The 16,186-nt window shown below is 42.8% G+C and overlaps 2 protein-coding genes, 1 long non-coding RNA gene and 1 pseudogene across 3 annotated transcripts; 3 read left to right on the plus strand and 1 right to left on the minus strand.

Annotated features, from left to right (window-relative positions):
- The first annotated feature begins 1,983 nt into the window (after positions 1 to 1,983).
- On the plus strand, positions 1,984 to 6,096 carry vsx1 (visual system homeobox 1 homolog, chx10-like). The gene is given in 9 exon segments (XM_053436359.1): positions 1,984 to 2,038; positions 2,041 to 2,196; positions 2,199 to 2,383; positions 2,385 to 2,406; positions 2,960 to 3,012; positions 3,014 to 3,036; positions 3,667 to 3,790; positions 4,324 to 4,519; positions 5,148 to 6,096. Coding segments are annotated over 9 exon segments (1,089 nt in total). The 3' UTR covers positions 5,423 to 6,096.
- LOC128453453 (uncharacterized) lies at positions 4,744 to 7,677 on the minus strand. Its single transcript, XR_008341508.1, has 2 exons — positions 7,193 to 7,677; positions 4,744 to 5,439 (listed from the first exon to the last, which is right to left on the minus strand). It is a non-coding gene; the product is annotated as an uncharacterized LOC128453453 (long non-coding RNA).
- On the plus strand, positions 6,673 to 10,448 carry LOC128453451 (zinc finger protein 79). Its single transcript, XM_053436358.1, has 5 exons — positions 6,673 to 6,874; positions 7,530 to 7,683; positions 8,096 to 8,133; positions 8,216 to 8,264; positions 8,850 to 10,448. Exons 1-5 carry the CDS (start codon positions 6,746 to 6,748, stop codon positions 10,058 to 10,060), a joined length of 1,581 nt encoding a protein of 526 aa, XP_053292333.1. The 5' UTR covers positions 6,673 to 6,745; the 3' UTR covers positions 10,061 to 10,448.
- A 237-nt stretch (positions 10,449 to 10,685) lies between these two features.
- LOC128453146 (acetyl-coenzyme A synthetase 2-like, mitochondrial) overlaps positions 10,686 to 16,186 on the plus strand; it is an 8,142-nt pseudogene continuing 2,641 nt past the window's right edge.

Genomic DNA, 16,186 nt, shown 5'->3' on the forward strand with positions numbered 1-16,186 from the left:
GTCAAACCGATGTTCTGATTTTGTGAAAACCTTTATAATCTATAACAAATGAAACTGCGTCATCCTTTTTTTATGAGTCGTGTGCGTGTCTGTGTTTTTTTTTTTATATTTATAAATTATGAATGTGCAGCATTTTGTAACGTATAATAACCTTGAATCATTAATATATCAAACAATGACACATTATTAAAACCATAATCACATTACTCAGAAAATGATAATGAGCCCTTGTGTGTAACGTTTTTGTATGAAACGTTTTTTATATTAAAAAGAAAAACAATTGTTTGAACAGATTCAGTTTGTCTTTTTCTTTTACAGTAAGTCTCAGTTACGAATCAATATAGTGATATATGTATATTGTGAACATATCTCTTTATATTTTGTATTTCATTTTATTTTATATATTTTGTCGACTTCCTGTCTGCTGCAGTGACAAGAAGATTTCTCCGGGTCAATAAAGTTTATTTCATTGTATTTTAAATTAGAACATGTAGATAAAAAATGTAATGAGGTTCGATGACGTCAGTGAAAACATCAGAGGATCGTGTGTTATATGTTGTATGTTGTATGTTGTATGTTGTATGTTATATGTTGTATGTTATATGTTGTATGTTATATGTTGTATGTTGTATGTTATATGTTGTATGTTGTATGTTATATGTTGTGTGTTATATGTTATATGTTGTATGTTGTATGTTGTATGTTATATGTTGCTCGTTATATGTTGTATGTTGTATGTCGTATGTCATACGTGTAGAGTGAACACACACTTTCACACTAACAAATCAGCTGTTTCACAAAATGAAGCTCATGAAAGTCAGTTTGAAATTAGGGCGAAGTTGGTGTTTAATCCCTCGGGATTGCCTGCAGCGTGTGTGTGTGTATGTTTGTGTGTGTGTGTGTGTGTGTGTGTGTGTGTGTGTGTTTGTTTGTGTGTGTGTGTGTGTGTGTGTGTGTGTGTGTGTGTGTGTGTGTGTGTGTGTGTGTGTTGGTAAGAAGGTAGAAATGGTTTTAAAAAGCAATGAGAGGAATCAGCTTATCACTGATAATTAAAGTCAATATAATCTGTGTTTTTACTTGTTTGACTGAATTTAATCGAATAAAGATTAAAGATTAAAAATCATTAAAATGATCCGAAACTAATGTTTTTATAATATTAGTATCACGTTACATTCATTAGTTCAAGAGAAACAAATCTGAGAATTCAAATAATAACCTCGAATAAACAGATCTGTTATTATTATATTAAGATTAATGACAACATTAATAAATAAAGTCCTTTATTTGTCGATCAATCACCATAATCACACATTAGACAGCAGGTTTTATTAAAGTTTAATTTCATTTATTCTTTTATTTTCATCCTTCCTCATATTTGTTTCTGATAATAATAAAATGTTTGACTTTATATTTCTGGACGTGTGATGACACCTGCCAATAGAAAGACACATGAATAAATAAATGATGAGACACTAACATGTGACACAAGAGATAAAAACAAATTGATGACTGATACATGAGTTAACATGAATAATACGATTCCATGTTGTCATTTTATTTTCTGTTTTTGAATTTTATTTGTATTATTAATAAAAATGATTTCGTAAAGGAACAAAACGAATAAATAATAGAAATAAGATAAAATACTTTTTGACAGTTCTTTCTTAATTAAAAAATATTTAATTTAAATGTTCTTTCTATGAATGTTATTGTATGAAACAGTGAGAAGATGGAGATGATGATTATTGATTATCGGGTGATGCAGCAGCTGATGCCCCCCCTCTCACAGAATAAATCCTGGTAGGATTGAAGTGAATTTGGAGGCAATTAATCCTCTAACCCCCCCCCACCACACACACACACACACACACATCAGATCTGTCCTCTGATTGGCTGCTGCTCTGATCCCGGGACTCTGGAACGGGATAAATGGACCCCCCCCCCGGGCCTGTCCCATCCTCAGCTTCCCTCACACCTGGTACCATGACGACCCGGGACGAGGTCGGAGAAGAGAAGCCCAAAGTGAAGATGCTGTCTCCGGCTTCGGGATCGACAAGTCCCGCCTGCACGGCCCCGGGTTCCGGTCGAAAGGCTTCGCCATCACCGACCTCCTGGGCCTGGAGTCGGACCTGCAGGCCCGGCAGCTGCCCGGAGGAGCCCCGGGCTCCGGCCTGTCGGCGGTGGGCTCCGGGCCCGGCCCGAGCCGCACGGAGCCGGCGGCGGCCTCGGAGGCTTCTCGTTCCCGGGAGGATCTCTGCCGCTCGGCCTCGGCTTCCTGTGCAGCCTGGCGGCGCAGCAGCCCCCCGGTGCTCCGTGCTTCCTGCCCGGCCACCTGCCGCTGCTGCAGGCCCGGACCGAGAGCCACTACCTGCACAGCCTGGAGGGCCCAGAGGGACAACTACTCCGGTACGGCTCGGCTCGAGTCCGGAGCGTTTTCTGTCTTGATTCGATCCAATTCTGATTTTAATCTTTATTTAGAATTCGTTTCAACGTTTTTTATTTGTTTTATTAAACAAACGTTCATCTTTTTTATTGTCGTTGTTTTTAACGAAAGTTCGGATTGTCTCAGGCTTTAAAAGCTTTTCACATGATTTCTTATCTATGTCGATTATCTATTTAAAACTATATTATATATATATATACTCCCAACTATAGAGTATATATATATACAACTATACATTTAGTTTTTATTTGAGGGTCAGTTTCGTCGGCTCACTCGGATTCACTGAAAACTTCAAAATAAGAAAAAAACATTTGTTTAAATTCAGTCAGTTTTTTTTTTCGAATCTATTATTATTAATAATAATAATAATAATAATATTAGTTTGAACATGAACATTTTAAGATGCATCTGAACGAATGAACTGAGTTTTAGTTTTTCCTTTATCTGGTAATTGAGCGTGAATGGTTGCTGGATGTGATGAAGATGATGAACTGATGGTGTTTGTCATCGCTGCAGATGAAGAGTGTCTCTCAGACAGAAACGACCCCAAGTCTTCAGGAAACTCTCAGTAAGAGGAAGAAGAGGAGACACCGGTGAGTTTCAATCAGGAACATCTGTAAATTATCACATTACTGTTGTATTTATTCGTGTTGCATTTCTTTTATTTAATTAATGGACAGATTTCAGTCTTCGAATATTTGTTTAATAATGTTTGTTTAAATATGTAAATGATTCATTAATTTAATTTATTTTGATATTTTCTTAATCAATCACAATTGATTGATTATATGATATCTGAATAAATAATATATTATAATAATATATAATTTAGAGTATTAACAGGAAATAAAATGAAATATTTTTTTTTTAATAAAATCTAAGTTTAGTGAGATAATTAGTTAAATGTGTTTTTTTCATATTTCTATTCTTTTCCCTCAATTTATGGAAACAAATTTTTATTTAGTTCAAAACTGTTAGACTTAATATGTTTAAATTATAAAATTATGTATCAAGTAACTCAACAATTATATGAGATAAAGATTAACCATTTTATTTGATTATGCAGCTGCTGTGTTTGTGCTTTTCATGTGGATGTTGTCGTTTTTATTGATCTGAATATGAAAAAAAAAATTCGATGAAATAAATCAGATGATGCAATGATATTGGTTTAATCATATGAAACTAAATGAAATCTTGATGCTAAAGAAATCTTTTCTGCGCAGGACGGTGTTCACCTCCCACCAGCTGGAGGAGCTGGAGAAGGCTTTTCACGAGGCTCACTATCCAGATGTTTACGCCCGAGAGATGCTCGCCATGAAGACTGAGCTGCCCGAGGACCGGATACAGGTGAGACACGCCGCGCCCAGCAACTCATCAATAATCACCAGTTATCACCAGTCATCACCAGTTATCACCAGTCATCACCAGTCATCACCAGTCATCACCAGTCATCACCAGTCATCAGCTGACATTCAAACAGAAGCCGAAGGTCGTTCAGGAAGGGTTGTACAAACTGAAGATTTACTTTTCTCTGTTGATTAAAAAAAACAATTAAAATAAATATGAAAGAAGAATAAAATTCCAACCATGCTTTGGAGGAAGTGTTTCTCATCTTGAGGGTCAGGGACCTTCTGAGGACCTTTGAATAAGGATGAACAGGAAGCTTGCACCACATCTCACGTCATCACCAACTAGCAACGATTCCAATTATCCACATAAAACTAATTCTGTTGTTTTATTTTTAATTGATTAATTAATCTGGGAATTTAAATCCAAACCGTTGAAAACACATTTATTTAAAACCCTGTGAACCTGAAGACACGTGATCATTTAGCTGATTATTACATTATATTATAACTCTACCATATTATTTCTCTCAGGTCTGGTTCCAGAACCGTCGGGCAAAGTGGCGGAAGCGTGAGAAGTGCTGGGGTCGCAGCAGCGTCATGGCGGAGTACGGCCTCTACGGGGCGATGGTGAGACATTCCATCCCGCTGCCCGAGTCCATCCTCAACTCCGCGAAGAACGGCATGATGGGATCCTGCGCCCCCTGGCTGCTCGGTGAGCCGCATGCACGTCAGTGCCACGCACACGCACCACACCACGCATCAACACACGCACACACTGTACAGTTTACATATATGTTGCATCATGTGACCCGAAGTCAGCTGAGTTCTTTATATTTATATTCATCAGTTACATGAGAAAACATCTGGATCAGATCACTTGATTTACTTCATCACTTCAGTTCCATCAGTCAATCTTCATTGTTAATAAGTTCACACTCTTTTACATGGTGATAAGTTTCATTGTGAGGGAAAGTTTATTTCTCAGATTACACGTCACAGCCTTAATTTACAGTTAGCATTTATTTGCAAGTGAGTTATAAAGTTCATGAGGTCATCATGATGTTTGAATCAGGGCCGTAACCAAGACGCTGTGGGTCCAAACGTCCCCTGATCTGCCCCCAGTGTATTTAATTATTTAATTGTAATGAAGAATTATATGTCTTTTCAGTTTTATCCTTGTTTATTTGTTCATATATTCATGATAGATACAATATAATTTCGCTGGAGACTTCCATGGCTGTTGATGAAGTCACGTTGTAAAGATAAAACTGATTTTCTATCATAATTTCACGTGGTAATAAGTTGTGAGTGGAGCAGACTGGACTGAATCTCTGTCTCCGCCTCTCTTTCCTCAGGAATGCACAAGAAATCTTTAGAAATGGCCAAAAAGTGTTCCAGTCCTCCAGCGTCTGAATCCACTCGCTCCGACTCCTTCAGCCCGGCGGAGCGGCGGGGCAGCGAGGTCCGGGAGGTGGAGCCGGGGGAGGAGCTGTTGGAGGAAGAGGAGGAGCTGGAGGAGGAAGTGGCCATCGACCTGTCCAGCTCCTCCAAACAACATCACGAGGACGGAGGGAGGAGCCTCCCCTCGCCGCGGCGACAGAGCGGCGGCGAGTCGGACGATCACAGCTGAAGGTCGATCCGTCCTTTCTGTTTTGAAGACACAGGGATTTGATTGGCTCGTGGAGCACAGCCAATCATTGAACAGACATGACATCATTTGCTACTATGCAAAGTTTTTAATTAAACACGGTTACGTCAGAGTTGTTTTTTCATTTTTAAATAGCTGTCAACATGTAGCATTTTAACTATTGAGTTTGACTGTTAGCATGTGGCTATTTCCTAAATATTAAGTGGAAAATATGATCTAAAAGTGTTTTAGAAAGCTAATCCACTTAGTATTTAATGGAATAAGAGGGCTATAAACACTCTTGGACATTTTTGAAACCAGTGAAATTAATGTACAAAAATAAATATGTATTTACGCTTTGAAAGTTTTATTTACGACTTTTTATCAATGAAGCAAAGGCTATTGATGCACCTGAAAATGAGCTGCGTGTGAAAACAGTAGCTCAGTTGGTTCTGTGCTCCAGGAAACGCTAACGTCAGGTGAGAATGTCGGACTGAGAGTTTTGTGTTTCCTGTTGGACGAGGTAAATGAAAAGCCTGCGTCTGTGTCTTTATCATCGTTTTGTCCTGAACGTACGTTTTATATCTGTGATTTTGAAAAAGAGAATATTTAATGTTTTATTCCTGATGGTGTTTGACTGCAGCTCTGTGAATGAATGTAATGTAAATGTTATATTTAAAAAAGTAGGTTTATTATTATGTGTCTGTACAGGATCAGCACGTGGTGAATAAAAACAAAGTATTTTTGGAGATGTGGTATATTTATCTGTGTCATTTCTCATCTGCAACACTGCAGGATATTTTAATTCAGGTTTAATTCATTAGGATAAATGAAAACCCACTTATTCATCTTTGGTATAATTTATTCTTCAATTAAAATTATTAGATACCTAGCCTTATCATTTAAATTACACTTTTATGAAATTCGCCCCTTTGACTGAATGAATTTAGATATAAAAACTCCCTTTATTGAAAGCTAATCTATTAAAGTGTATAAAATCTGATTATTATCATATTATTATAGGTTCGTTCCATCAAAATAGAAAATGAACCCTCTGGTCTGGTACATTAAAGATTTCTACTCATGTGGATGTGAATCCAGCTTTACTCATGTGACGTATAATAATTCAACTAAAATACAAACCTTCATCAAGTCTCCCAAAGAAAACACAAACACTGTATTTCGGACTTTTTAATGAATATATCTACTGACCTGCGCTCAGTGGAGCAGTGGTTTTACTCTGAAGGAGTGAACGTGACTTCCTTCACCCACAGTTTCCCCGGTAGCCGTTTGTGTGCTAAGCTAACCTGTAGCTTATTCTTCACAATGGTTGATTTATTCACTTTTAAAACCCAGGTGAAGAGCATCGTTAATAACTTGACTCAGACGCTAATCGCGCAGATTTTTACCGCGGCGGAAAAAACGACGTTAAATATACAAAGTCCCAAAGCTCAGGTAAGCTAACAGCTAGCTAACCACAGCTTAAACAGTGCCTAGCAGAGGCTAACAGCTAGCTAAGCGCTAGCTAACAAAAGCTAGCTAACAACATCTTACACCCATAGATATGCTTACACCAGCTACAAGAGGCTAACAGCTAGCTAAGCGCTAGCTAACAGAAGCTACCATCTAGCTAACAACAGCTTACATCAGCTAACAGAAGCTAACAACAGCTTTGATGTAAGTGTGGATGAAACATTGAATGACCGGTTTCATCTCAGGGATGATACAGCTGGAGAAAGTGTCTTGATCACATTCTGCTGTTTGTACATGAACCTGTGAGGATGTGACTCATCACTGAACGATCTGGAGTCTCCTCGTGTTTCCATGTTGATGTCTTCATCTTCTACGTGTCCAGCTCCTCTTCTTCATGCTGAGATGTTTGTGTTCTTCCAGCTCCTCGTCCACTCGCTCACTGGGAAGCTTCCACACGTCTCACTAGGAGGCTGCAGGAAGAGTTTCAGAAAACGTCCAGAGACACTGACTCAGACATTTGTTCTCACAGACAGAACCAGCCGAACATGTTAGGAACATGTTAGGAACATGTCGGGGGATTATCTGAAGTTCAGTGCAGGTCTGAATGCAGCTTTAGTGACTGTTCATATTGTTTCAGGAGAAACTGGGAGCTCTGGTTGACGCTCTGTGTGCTGAAGCTGTGGAGAACATCTTGCAGATTGTAGTGGGGGCTGATGAGCAGCAGGAGAAGACTCCAGGAGACCGGAGGGGTTGTTCTCCGTCTGATGTGATGAAGACGCAGATTCATGAAGGTGAGTTTTTATCGGTCTTTGACAAACCAAGAGGAAGAATGACAAGACTGAACCTTCATCACATCAACACATGAATATCCTTGTTTCATGCTTTAATTATGATAATTACTGGAGACTCTAAACCTTGTGACAGACGTCCAGAGTGACCCCCACTCTCGCCTGGTTTCAGGTCTGAAGCTCAGACTGAACTGAAATGGAACAAAAATCAGGAAACGTTTTCCTCTGATTCACACTCGCACGTCTCTGCCGTCAATGTCAGAGTTAATTTCACGAGGAGCATGGGAACAAACCACATGTCCCTTTAAATACAGTTCAGTTCACTTGTGGATGAGGATTCTCAGAACAACTCAGATGCAGGAAGAACGATTTCTGTCTTTTCATTTAACAGTGACGTTTCTGATGTGTGTTTCAGGCGCTGGTGGTGAACAAACCTACATCCTGGTTTACGGGGTCAGTTAGTGAATCCACACAACATTCAGAGAATCAGAGAAGAGAAAACAACCCTGATCTGTGAACTGTTTCCTGTTCTCAGAGCGCGGCTGGTCTGCTGGTCTCCCTGCAGGGCGGCGCCGAGGCTGGTGGTGAGTTCACCTGAGAGAAAACACGTTCACACACAGCTGTCGTCCACTAGGGGTCTCTCTAACAGACTAACTACTAAAGATTCAATCCAGTTAAAACAGTACAAAAGCAGCTTCCTGTTAAAACTCAGTGTTTCTCTGACTCGTCTCTGATTGGCTGAGTCGAGCTGCCGCTAACGTTTGCTCAGCTTGTTTCTCTGAAAGCTTCAGATCCAGACGACTAAAATCCTTCATCCGCTTCAAATACAGAGTCAAAACCAACAAGATGTAAAAAGTGCAGGAATGTGAGTGACACATGTACAACGAGGGCATGACGCCACCAACAGGCGACCATGAGAAACGCACCGTTACCCACATTAAACTAGAGTCAGTCCTCTTGTGAGCACAGGTACAGCAGAGACATCGGTGCCCTCTGGGGACCTGAGTTACGTTTATGGATGAAGAGAGAAATCATCTGATTCTAGAATTTATTATGATTATAAATGCATATATTTCCCTTTAATAGGAACTTCTGATCGATGTCATTGATAAATAATCAGTCAGTTCAAGTTTACGTCCTCGATGACCTTGAGTAACCTCTCATCACAGGTGAAGATAAAACCACTGAGGTCCCAGGTGAAGTGACGACTCTCCCTCACTCCCCCCCCGCGGATTTCCCCGACCACGAGTACGCTCAGGCGTCCTCTCCTCCGCCCGGCCCCCCCGCAGCAGAGGAGGGGCCTGCAGCACCCAGCAGGAAGCAGCGCCACGGTCGCAGGAAGAAAGACACAGCGACTGCACAATCATCAGAGATTCACCACGAGTGCTCACAGTGCGGGATGTTGTTTCCAAACTCAGAGCGACTCTCCGACCACCACAGGAAGTCTCACCCCGTGTGCTCCGTGTGCAGGGAGCAGTTCAGTGGCATCCTGAAGCTGCGTGAACACGAGCGCAAAGAGCACGGGCTGCTTCCGTACACCTGCGACTTCTGTCCGAAGAGATTCAACCACAAAGCTCATCGCGACCTGCACGTGAAGGCGCGACACACGGGGGAGAAAAGCTGCCACTGCGACGTCTGTGGGAAGGGCTACTCCTGCGTCAGCGTGCTGAGGACGCACAGGATGACGCACTTCGACAAGACCTTTATCTGCGACATCTGCGGGAAGAGCTTCTATCACGCCTGCCACCTGACACGCCACAAACTGGTGCACCAGGAGGTGCGGCCGTTTCAGTGCTCCAACTGCGGGAAGGGCTTCACCCAGGCCGCCAACCTGCACAGCCACCAGGCGATCCACACAGGAGAGCGACAGCTCTGCTCCATCTGCGGGAAGAGCTACCGCTGCCTGAAGAATCACGTCATCAGCAAACACTCGCACGAGCTGCCCGCCGACGAGCTGCTGGCCCGAGACAACATCATCACATGTGAGGTCTGCGGCAAGAAGTTCCCCAACCTCTCGCAGCTCAAAGTTCACCAGAGGAGCCACACGGGGGAGAAGCCGTTCCACTGTGACCTCTGTGGGAAGAGCTACCGTCTGAAGGAGCGGCTGAGGGACCACAGGTTCACACACAGCGGCAAGAAGCCGTACAGCTGCTTGCTCTGCTCGAAGACCTTCAACATGGCGTCCAGCTTCCTGCGGCACCGCAGCGTCCACAGTGGAGAGACGCCGCACAGCTGCCACGCCTGCGGAAAACACTTCCGCCTGCTCACCTTCCTCAAGGCTCACCTGCAGACCAAAGCTCACCTGAGACGCACTCAGAGGCCTGCTCCTCTGACCTCAGACCAGTTACATGACCAAAAGCATGTGGACACTCAGACATAACAGTTAAAAGGGATTTAACCACAGACATGGAGGCCACGCCCCCACCTCTGGATCAGGTTGGATGATCCGACCTCTGACCTTCTCCATCACGTCATGTCCTAACGAAGTTCTCTGTGTGTGTGTGTGTGTGTGTGTGTGTGTGTGTGTGTGTGTGTGTGTGTGTGTGTGTGAAATCATCAGGTACTAACAGTCAAAATAATCAGATTCCATCCGGTTAATAAATACAATTTCTTAAGACCTGAAAATTAACGGATGCGTCTTCATCATTTTATCTTTTTATTGTTTTTTTCACATTTAAATGTTATTCATATTTAAAGTCACTGCCACACCAGAGAGTATAAAACATGGAAACTCATGAGGTGGCAGAATAAACAGGCGCTGGTTCTCATTCAGTTTTCATATGTTTATTTCAGTTTAATCTGGAACCTTCTGTAAAGTCTGGGGGGGGGGGGGAATAATAAATGTGAATGAAACCACAAAACCTCATAATGAAAAGTTCACTGAGTCAGAAACTTTCTGAAGATTGAGGAAAGTTTGTGGGAGGTTACCAGAGCCGCTCACCTGAGGGGGGGGGGGGGAGGGGGGGGGTGTTACTGGACCCTCCCTCCGGACCCAGAGCAGTAACATGGCCGCTCACAACAGAGGGGCCCGGCTCTTCAGGAGCCTGCTGAGCCGCTGCTGGAACCCGGGACCCGGTCCGTCCTGGACCCCGTCCTGGACCCGGTCCGTCCTGGACCCGGTCCTGCCAGCGGAGCGGGCTGTCCTGCCTGTCTCACCCGGACCTGTACCGGCTCTCGGTCGCGGACCCGGATCAGTTCTGGTACATGTATTCCACTGAAACCTAATAAATAAAGACTCAGTTTGAACCACGTTTGGCTGAAATGTTGAGTGTTGTTGTTTCACAGGAGAAATAATCAGATATCGTCCTTATCTTCATTTACATAATGAATCTTTGTGAAAAACACAGAAATAAACACACAGTTTGTATTCATCAGACCTATAACAACATGTTGTAATAATCTGTTATTGTCTCTCATTCCCCTGTTGTTTTTTCCCTCACTAATAATAATCCAATAATATTCTAATAACGACGGCGTTGTGATCTGACGGATTATTGTCTAAACCTGCTGCGTGAGACTCAAACAGGATCTTCAGTATAAAATCCATTTTTTGGATTTGAGTTCAATCAGAGAGTGAATGAAGACAGTTTCTGTGAGGACAGACTCCAGAGGACCCGTCATTCACCAGCTCAGAGACCAGCGAGGGCAAAAGATGTTTATTGGGTTGTTTTTTAACATGAATTTACTCAAAGCTCTGAAGTTCACTTTCGTTATTTAGGGTTTGTATGAGAACTGAAGCTCTGAGCAGGTTCCACCTCACAGGAAACAGTTTATCTGGACACACGTGTATATATATATATTTATATATTTATATATTAATGTAGTGGATCCAGAATGAAGTCAGGATGGATGAGCTTCATGTTGAAACCACAGTGAGAAGTCTTTCTGACTCTGCATCCATCTGTCTCAGTGAACTGTCTGGACGTCCATGTTGAGAAACATCCAGACCGAGTGGCGCTGATCTGGGAGCGAGACGAACCCGGCACTGAGGTGAAGGTCACATATAGGTACGAACATCTGGAAACATCTGCACCAGTGATAAGGGCCCTGTATCCTCCCTCTATGCAGACGATACTGAGCTTTATCTGACTGTTGTTCTAAAGTCGTCATCAGCATCGGTATCGGACGGGAAATGTTTCACTGTCCATAACTACCAAGCAGGTGAACTCAGATTCACCTGGTAAAGTTTAAAAACCTGCGTATCCGTCCTCCACAGGGAGCTGCTGGAGACCACCGGCCGCCTCGCCAACACGCTGAAGAGCCATGGGATCCAGAAGGGGGCAGGGTGGCCATCTACATGCCAATTTCCCCGATGGCCGTGGCGGCCATGTTGGCGTGTGCTCGTATTGGAGCGGTACACACGGTGGTGTTCGCTGGCTTCAGCTCGGAGGCTCTGGCAGGGAGGATCCAGGACGGTGAGTCAAACCACACTGACTCAAAATGACCAAGATGAAGCCAAATCATCTGCATCTCCTGGTGGCTGGCTGCGGTATAGGTCATAAACCTCTAAGATAGCAGATGAGACATGGACCAAAAAAAAGAATCATAGTAGACGTTAAACAAAAAGATGTTTCTGTCGTTTCAGGTCGTTCTTATCGCTCTGATGTTTGGTCAAGTGTTTCTGATCAGTTTGTTTTAATTAGTTATTGATGATATGAATATGATATATGATACTCAATTCAATTTATTTGTTTAGCACCAATTCATAATATACATTAGCTCAAGGCTCTTCACATAGAAGATCAACACCTAAAACATGATTGAGAAACCAACAGTTCCCACAATGAGCAGCACTTTGATGATAGAATCAGAATCAGAATCAGAAAGTATTTATTTAAGTAGGTTTACACCTAAAAGGAATTTGCTCTGGTTATTGGTGCATACAATGAACATAGAAACATGAAAACATACAAACACAATAAATAAAACACACATAAGAAAAGCAATAAAAAGAAACAATATATATTTACTCACTATTTACTTCTTATTTACTCCCTTTTTCTAATATTTATACAGAGTAACATTTATTTAGACATAAACATATCTAAATAAAAATATATAAACGATTAAAGATATAAAAAGTGAAGTAAAAAGTGAAATGCAAGATGCAAGACAGTGAACAGTGTCACATTGCATTATGCAATGTACTGCAGTATAATATAATATAATAAATGTGTTAATTTAACACATCCTTGAGGTGTGGGGGCGGAATGAAAGAGTCAGGTGGGGGGGGGGGGGGGGGGGGTCCCGGGCCTTGTTGATGAGGCCGACTGCAGCCGGGAAGAAGCTGCTCTTGTGGAGGTTCTGGTCCTGATGGACCGCAGCCTCCTGCCCGAGTTTGTGACCCGGGTGGGGGGGGATCAGCCACCATCTTACCTGCACGCCTCAGGGTCCTAGAGGCAACAGGTCCTGTAGAGATGGCAGATTGCAGCCGATCACCTTCTCAGCAGAACGGATGATCCGCTGCAGCTCCTTCTGTCGTTAGCGGTGGCAGCAGCGAACCAGATGGTGATGGAGGAGGAGAGGATGGACTCCATGATGCAGGTGTAGAAGTGCACCATCATGTGAAGAAGGTCTCTGAGCCCTGCTCTGCTTCCCTCCTGTCTGACTCCAGATCTGTTCCTCTGAGAAGCGTCGGACTCGACCTCTGAAGATCACAGTCGCTGCTCAACCACGTCAGTCTTTTGGAAACAAAGAGAACAAACATGACATTATCGCGGCTGAGTGAGCAGCAAAGCATGATGGGAGTTTAGCTGAGGTCATTGTCAGAGACAAGAGGAGCAGAATAACCGTTAAAGGTTCAGTCGGAGAAACATTGAAATGTCCTCGTCTCCTGAGATCAGCTGATCATACTAATGATTTGAGAGTTAGTCATCATCTCTCTGCTGTGGTCCCATGACACAGATTAACTCCGCCCCATCTCTACTGATGTAAAACTTAAATTTCACTGTATTCATAAACATCGGAGCGGAATCGGAGACTCTGGAGGACGAGTTATTCACGTCCCGCCTGGACACACACTGTCATCATCTACATAGACACATGGGGACACCACCTTGTGTCTATTTAATCGTTACCTGCGTTTATAAAAGTTTCAGTTTCTGCTGATGTGAGTTGGTCACATGACCCGACACCTCCGGTGATGATTCTTGTTGTGTATCATTTTGTTGTGTTGTCTTCTGTGTCGTGCTGTTGTGTTTTCAGCTGAGTGCAGAGCCGTTGTCACCTGTAATCACGGTGTGAGGGGGGGTCGGCTCATTGAACTGAAGTCCAAGGTGGACGCTGCAGTGAAGATGTGTCCCTCTGTCCAACACGTGTTTGTCTCTCAGAGGACACAACAACCTGCAGTGATGGGAGAGCTGGACGTCCCCCTGGAGAAGGTGACACAGCCATCATCACTACACCTGTGTTCAACAGGTCATGTGTTCAACAGGTCATGTGTTCAACAGGTCATGTGTTCAACAGGTCATGTGTTCAACAGGTCATGTGTTCTACAGGTCATGTGTTCAACAGGTCATGTGTTTTACAGGTCATGTGTTTTACAGGTCATGTGTTTTACAGGTCATGTGTTCAACAGGTCATGTGTTCAACAGGTCATGTGTTCAACAGGTCATGTGTTCAACAGGTCATGTGTTCTACAGGTCATGTGTTTTACAGGTCATGTGTTTTACAGGTCATGTGTTCAACAGGTCATGTGTTCAACAGTTTATGTGTTTTACAGGTCATGTGTTCAACAGGTCATGTGTTTTACAGGTCATGTGTTTTACAGGTCATGTGTTCAACAGGTCATGTGTTCTACAGGTCATGTGTTTTACAGGTCATGTGTTTTACAGGTCATGTGTTTTACAGGTCATGTCCCATCAGCCCTCTGTCTGTCCTGCGGAGCCTCTGGACTCTGAAGACATTTGATTTATTCTCTACACATCAGTTAGCACTGGAAACCTAAAGGGATCGTCATCACAGGCTGGATACCGGCTGTACACCTCCCTGACTCACCAGGTATATGTACCCTGTCTTTTATCATGTATTTATATATGTACAGTATGTATATATATATATATATGTTTACAGTATATATATATATATATACAGTATATATATATGTGTATGTTGCTGATCGTCTTTAAATATTGTCTCTAGTTTAATATATCGTATAGCAGTTACACACTACACCACACCCCACTACACAACACACCACATCACACTACATTACTCACCACCACACCACACTACATTACACAACATCACACCACACCACACCACATTACACACCACACCACACCACACCACACTACATTACACAACATCACACCACACCACACCACACTACATTACACACCACACCCCACTACACAACACACCACTACACCACACCCGATTACACCACACCCCACCACTACATTACAACACACTACACCCCACCACACCACACTTAACCACCTAACCCCACACAACATTACACAACATCAAACCACACCACACTTAACCACCTAACACCACACCACATCACACTACATTACTCACCACCACACCACACTACATTACACAACATCACACCACACCACACCACATTACACACCACACCACACTTAACCACCTAACACCACACCACACCACACTACATTACACAACATCACACCACACCACACCCTGCAGAGGATCAGTTGTGACCTAATTCCTGGAAAATCAGCTGTGTTGTTTTTAAACTTAAAGTCTCAACCATCTGCTTCTTTCTCTTAAAGGAGAAAAATCCACAGTAAATTAAGAAATTAAAGGAGAAACAGCTACCGCCCTCTAGAGGCAGAGAGAGGAATCTGACTCTTCTCCATTTGACCAAAGATAAAAATTCTCTACACATGAGCTGATGACCAGCAGGTGGAGCCGTTCTGCTGCTGCACTCAAAACACTGCAGAAGAAGAGTTGACAGGAACACACACACTGACACATGGTTTTTTAGATATTACGCAAGTGGAAAACGGCGGTCCTAGAAATTAGCTTTAAGTGAGAATTAGAGGACGAATCAGGAGCGAAGATCACTCCCAAGTTCCTGATGTTTCATTGGAAGCAAGGACGATGTCGTCCAGCGCAGCTTCATCATGAGATCATGTGTCTCTAGGGAGTTTAGGGCACACATCACATCACACTCACTGTGGGTGAGGTGCTACTTCATATTCCAAACAGATCTGACAGCTGTATAAGTATTATATCTGTTTCATCTGAGTTGAATGAGAGAAGATCCTGTGTGTGTCTCTGCCTTGCTCCTCGTCCATGAGGCCGCTCTGTGGCATCGAGCCGGTTCTCATGGGAGAGAAGGTGAAAATTGAAAGTGATGAAGAGTGGAACCATTATGTCCACCGTAACCATAGCAACAGTGATGAATCTGAGTGGCTGCCGTCGCTCGTCTCTGGAGCCTGTGCAGAGTTCAATATAAAACATAAACACGTGAAATCAAACCAATAAAAACCTAAAATCTGCCGTTAGATTAAAAAATAAAGTTCATGGACAA

The sequence above is a fragment of the Pleuronectes platessa genome, chromosome 12 (assembly GCF_947347685.1).
Source record: "Pleuronectes platessa chromosome 12, fPlePla1.1, whole genome shotgun sequence".
NCBI lineage: Eukaryota > Metazoa > Chordata > Actinopteri > Pleuronectiformes > Pleuronectidae > Pleuronectes > Pleuronectes platessa.